Here is a 2,863-nt window from a genome sequence, read left to right on the forward strand (position 1 = left end):
TAGTGTACTTTAAGTATAAAACAGAAAATAGATGAGCTGAAGAACAATTATAGTGACCAAATTAATTATCATACCTTCATTACAAAATTGCAATTTTGTGAATGATTCCAACAAAATACATTATTAATTATTAAAATATATTCTAAATCATTTAAAGCAATATTATAATTTTTTTTTTTTGTGTGGGGTGAGGGAAGGTGGGGGAAAGAAAATAAATTTAATTAACTACATTTTAAAAAGTAAATACTTAATATTACTCATGAAATATACTTTTGAGTAATGAGCTTTTTTGAAAGTGAAAGATATATTGTTTAGACTTTGAAATAGCTTATTGCCTTCTCAAATGGACGAAAAACTTAGATTTTACTGATTCTTATATCCAATATTATCAAACGACTTCATTATAGATGTAAGAGCAAAAGATTTGTGAAGTAAATTGTAATAAACATTGATCTTAAACTCTCCGGATTAAAAATCCCTACCCAGTATAAATGAAGTAAAAACTAAATTGGAAATTTCTCCTTTCTTTGATTTTTGTATACAATTTTTTTGTATTATGATGTTGCACCACATAATTTGTTTTAGTATGACTAATACTAAAACAAACATAGTATAAAAAAGACAAACAGCTTAATTCATCTTTTACAGATCACATGTGACACAAAATAAGGAATATAAATAGATGTGTACAAATAAGATTCTACAGGCAAAGTAAGATGATGTTATTAACAATAATTGGTACTCTACTCCTGACTTCCCATGATGTCTATTCAAGCGGTAAGTAAATGAAATAACGAAAAATCTATTCTGCTATAACCTATTCGTATTCAGTCAAGCATGCTGATTGTCGCATCGTTTACGATAAGTTTCATAGACAGGAAATGGCTTCAAGGAACTTTATAGCAGGGGAAAAGTGGCCCAACAATGAAGTGCCCTACGAAATCAGTTCCATGTACAGCAGTTCTGATTTGGGTGTGATTAAATCTGCAATGAAAGAAATCGAGAGTAAAACTTGTGTGAAATGGGTTCCGCGCTCAGGGCAAAAGAATTATGTCGTTATTAACCCCAGAGAACAAGGATGCTTTGCCGTCTTGGGCTACAACCGTAATCGTGGAGTGCATATTTTGAATTTACAAAGGAATAACGGACGTAGCACATGCATGGTGAGTTAGCATTTTATGAAAAAAACAGTTTTCTTCATGATTTACATACAAATCCTTTTGCTCAGATCATGGGTATTGCTGCCCACGAAATGCTCCATATTTTAGGATTTGCTCACGAACAAACAAGACCTGATCGAGATCAATTTGTTCAAATTTATTGGTCAAGAATTAAACGGGATTCTATCTCTAATTATTTTAGAGCCATTGATATTAATGCAAGAGAACGTCCTCCAGTATGTAATCCTAAGTCGACACAAACTTCATTTGATAATTGCTATTCGGGTTTCAAAACACGTACATTTGGATTGGAATATGACTATGGATCTATTATGCACTATGGATTAGATGAGTAATTATTTAAATTATAGCAAATCCTTTAGTATAAAGTTATATTTGTTGAATTTTTAGTTTTACAACCACCGGCCAAGATACAATGAGGGTCCTTAGACCTGTACCTACTGGTATTGTTATTGGGAATAGAAAAGGGATGACAAAGTTAGATGCACTTAAAGTAAAAGCACGGTATGGCTGTAATGAGGGACCAGGAGCTAAAACGACAAGAAAGCCAAGCGTTGGTAAGTAGTTATTTAGTAGTCATTGATCAAAAAACTACATTAATCATATCAAATAGAATGTAAGGATAAGTATGAACAGTGCCCTGTATACAAAAGTCTTTGCAGGAGTAACTCACAGATCAGGAATAATTGTAGAGTGACTTGTGGCGAATGCAAAGGTAGGTTTTATTATTTGACCATATTACAATTTTTATAATAATTTTTGAATCCGTTTCTTGTCTTTAGAATGCTATGACATGTATTCAAATTGCCCTCAGGTGGGGCATTTCTGTGGTGAGAAGGATGTCGTTACAGACAATTGTAAATTAACTTGTGGATTCTGTAATTAAAATGCATCTTTACTAAAATAAAATTACAATCTTAAATTATTTAAATTAATATTTTCAGGTTAACTTACTATGGTACATTTATCTATTTTGATAGTTACTCGTTGCTATTAGAATATGTAATTAATTTATACTACAATTTATAATTTAATCATTATAATTTATGTAATAAATGTTCCCAAACTATATATTTATGCAATGTCAAAAATAACATGTAGTATGAGTTGATGAACTTTTGAATCTTAAGCCATAAATAAACAAATTGGCACAATTTTCCCTGCTTTTTTAATCTATTTTATTTGTGTTTGAAAATATTATTGGTTTCGATATTAGGAGATGAATTTTTAGAAAAGTAAATTCCAAGCATTTTTTGAGTGTAAGATTTTATGGCATTGGCATCTCTGCTACTACCTTTAATCAAATAAGAAGGGATACAATGTATTTTCCTTTCAATTGTTGTTCATAAGTTTACTTAACCTAATTTTAAGCAATTGGTTCAACGTGCTGTGAACAAAGAGATATAGTTATATGAATTGACGTCATTATGTTTGTTTATATTTAATCATCTCTCTCTATTTATATTTGGTTATAATTTTCTGTATAAGAGTCTTCAGTTTTTATAAATGTATTCTATGATTACGTACAAAATCTTTAATGATTGAAGTTAAAAATTTATTGCTGATTGCCGAATACATATATATGAAAATAAAATATAATAAATACTAAGGTAAGGAACACGACCACACATTGGGGTATTCGTGCTAATACAGCATATTCTGATTATGCATTAAATTTCTTA

General features: G+C 30.1%; 1 protein-coding gene across 1 annotated transcript; it reads left to right on the top strand.

Annotated features, from left to right (window-relative positions):
* Nucleotides 1-710: 710 nt before the first annotated feature.
* On the top strand, nt 711-2,335 carry LOC121124165 (hatching enzyme 1.2-like). The gene is made up of 7 exons (XM_040719291.2): nt 711-777; nt 832-1,163; nt 1,229-1,512; nt 1,572-1,738; nt 1,795-1,896; nt 1,964-2,059; nt 2,126-2,335. Exons 1-7 carry the CDS (start codon nt 717-719, stop codon nt 2,128-2,130), a joined length of 1,047 nt encoding a protein of 348 aa, XP_040575225.1. The 5' UTR covers nt 711-716; the 3' UTR covers nt 2,131-2,335.
* Nucleotides 2,336-2,863: the final 528 nt, after the last annotated feature.

Source organism: Lepeophtheirus salmonis, chromosome 9, assembly GCF_016086655.4.
Source record: "Lepeophtheirus salmonis chromosome 9, UVic_Lsal_1.4, whole genome shotgun sequence".
NCBI classification, from domain to species: Eukaryota; Metazoa; Arthropoda; class Copepoda; order Siphonostomatoida; family Caligidae; genus Lepeophtheirus; species Lepeophtheirus salmonis.

Excerpts from the sequence above, each read along its gene's own strand:
- LOC121124165 (XM_040719291.2), top strand. The coding sequence starts at position 717 with ATGATGTTATTAACAATAATTGGTACTCTACTCCTGACTTCCCATGAT. Across the intron at positions 1,164-1,228 it reads ACGGACGTAGCACATGCATG|ATCATGGGTATTGCTGCCCA; the intron begins GTGAGTTAGCAT and ends CCTTTTGCTCAG. Across the intron at positions 1,897-1,963 it reads GACTTGTGGCGAATGCAAAG|AATGCTATGACATGTATTCA; the intron begins GTAGGTTTTATT and ends TCTTGTCTTTAG.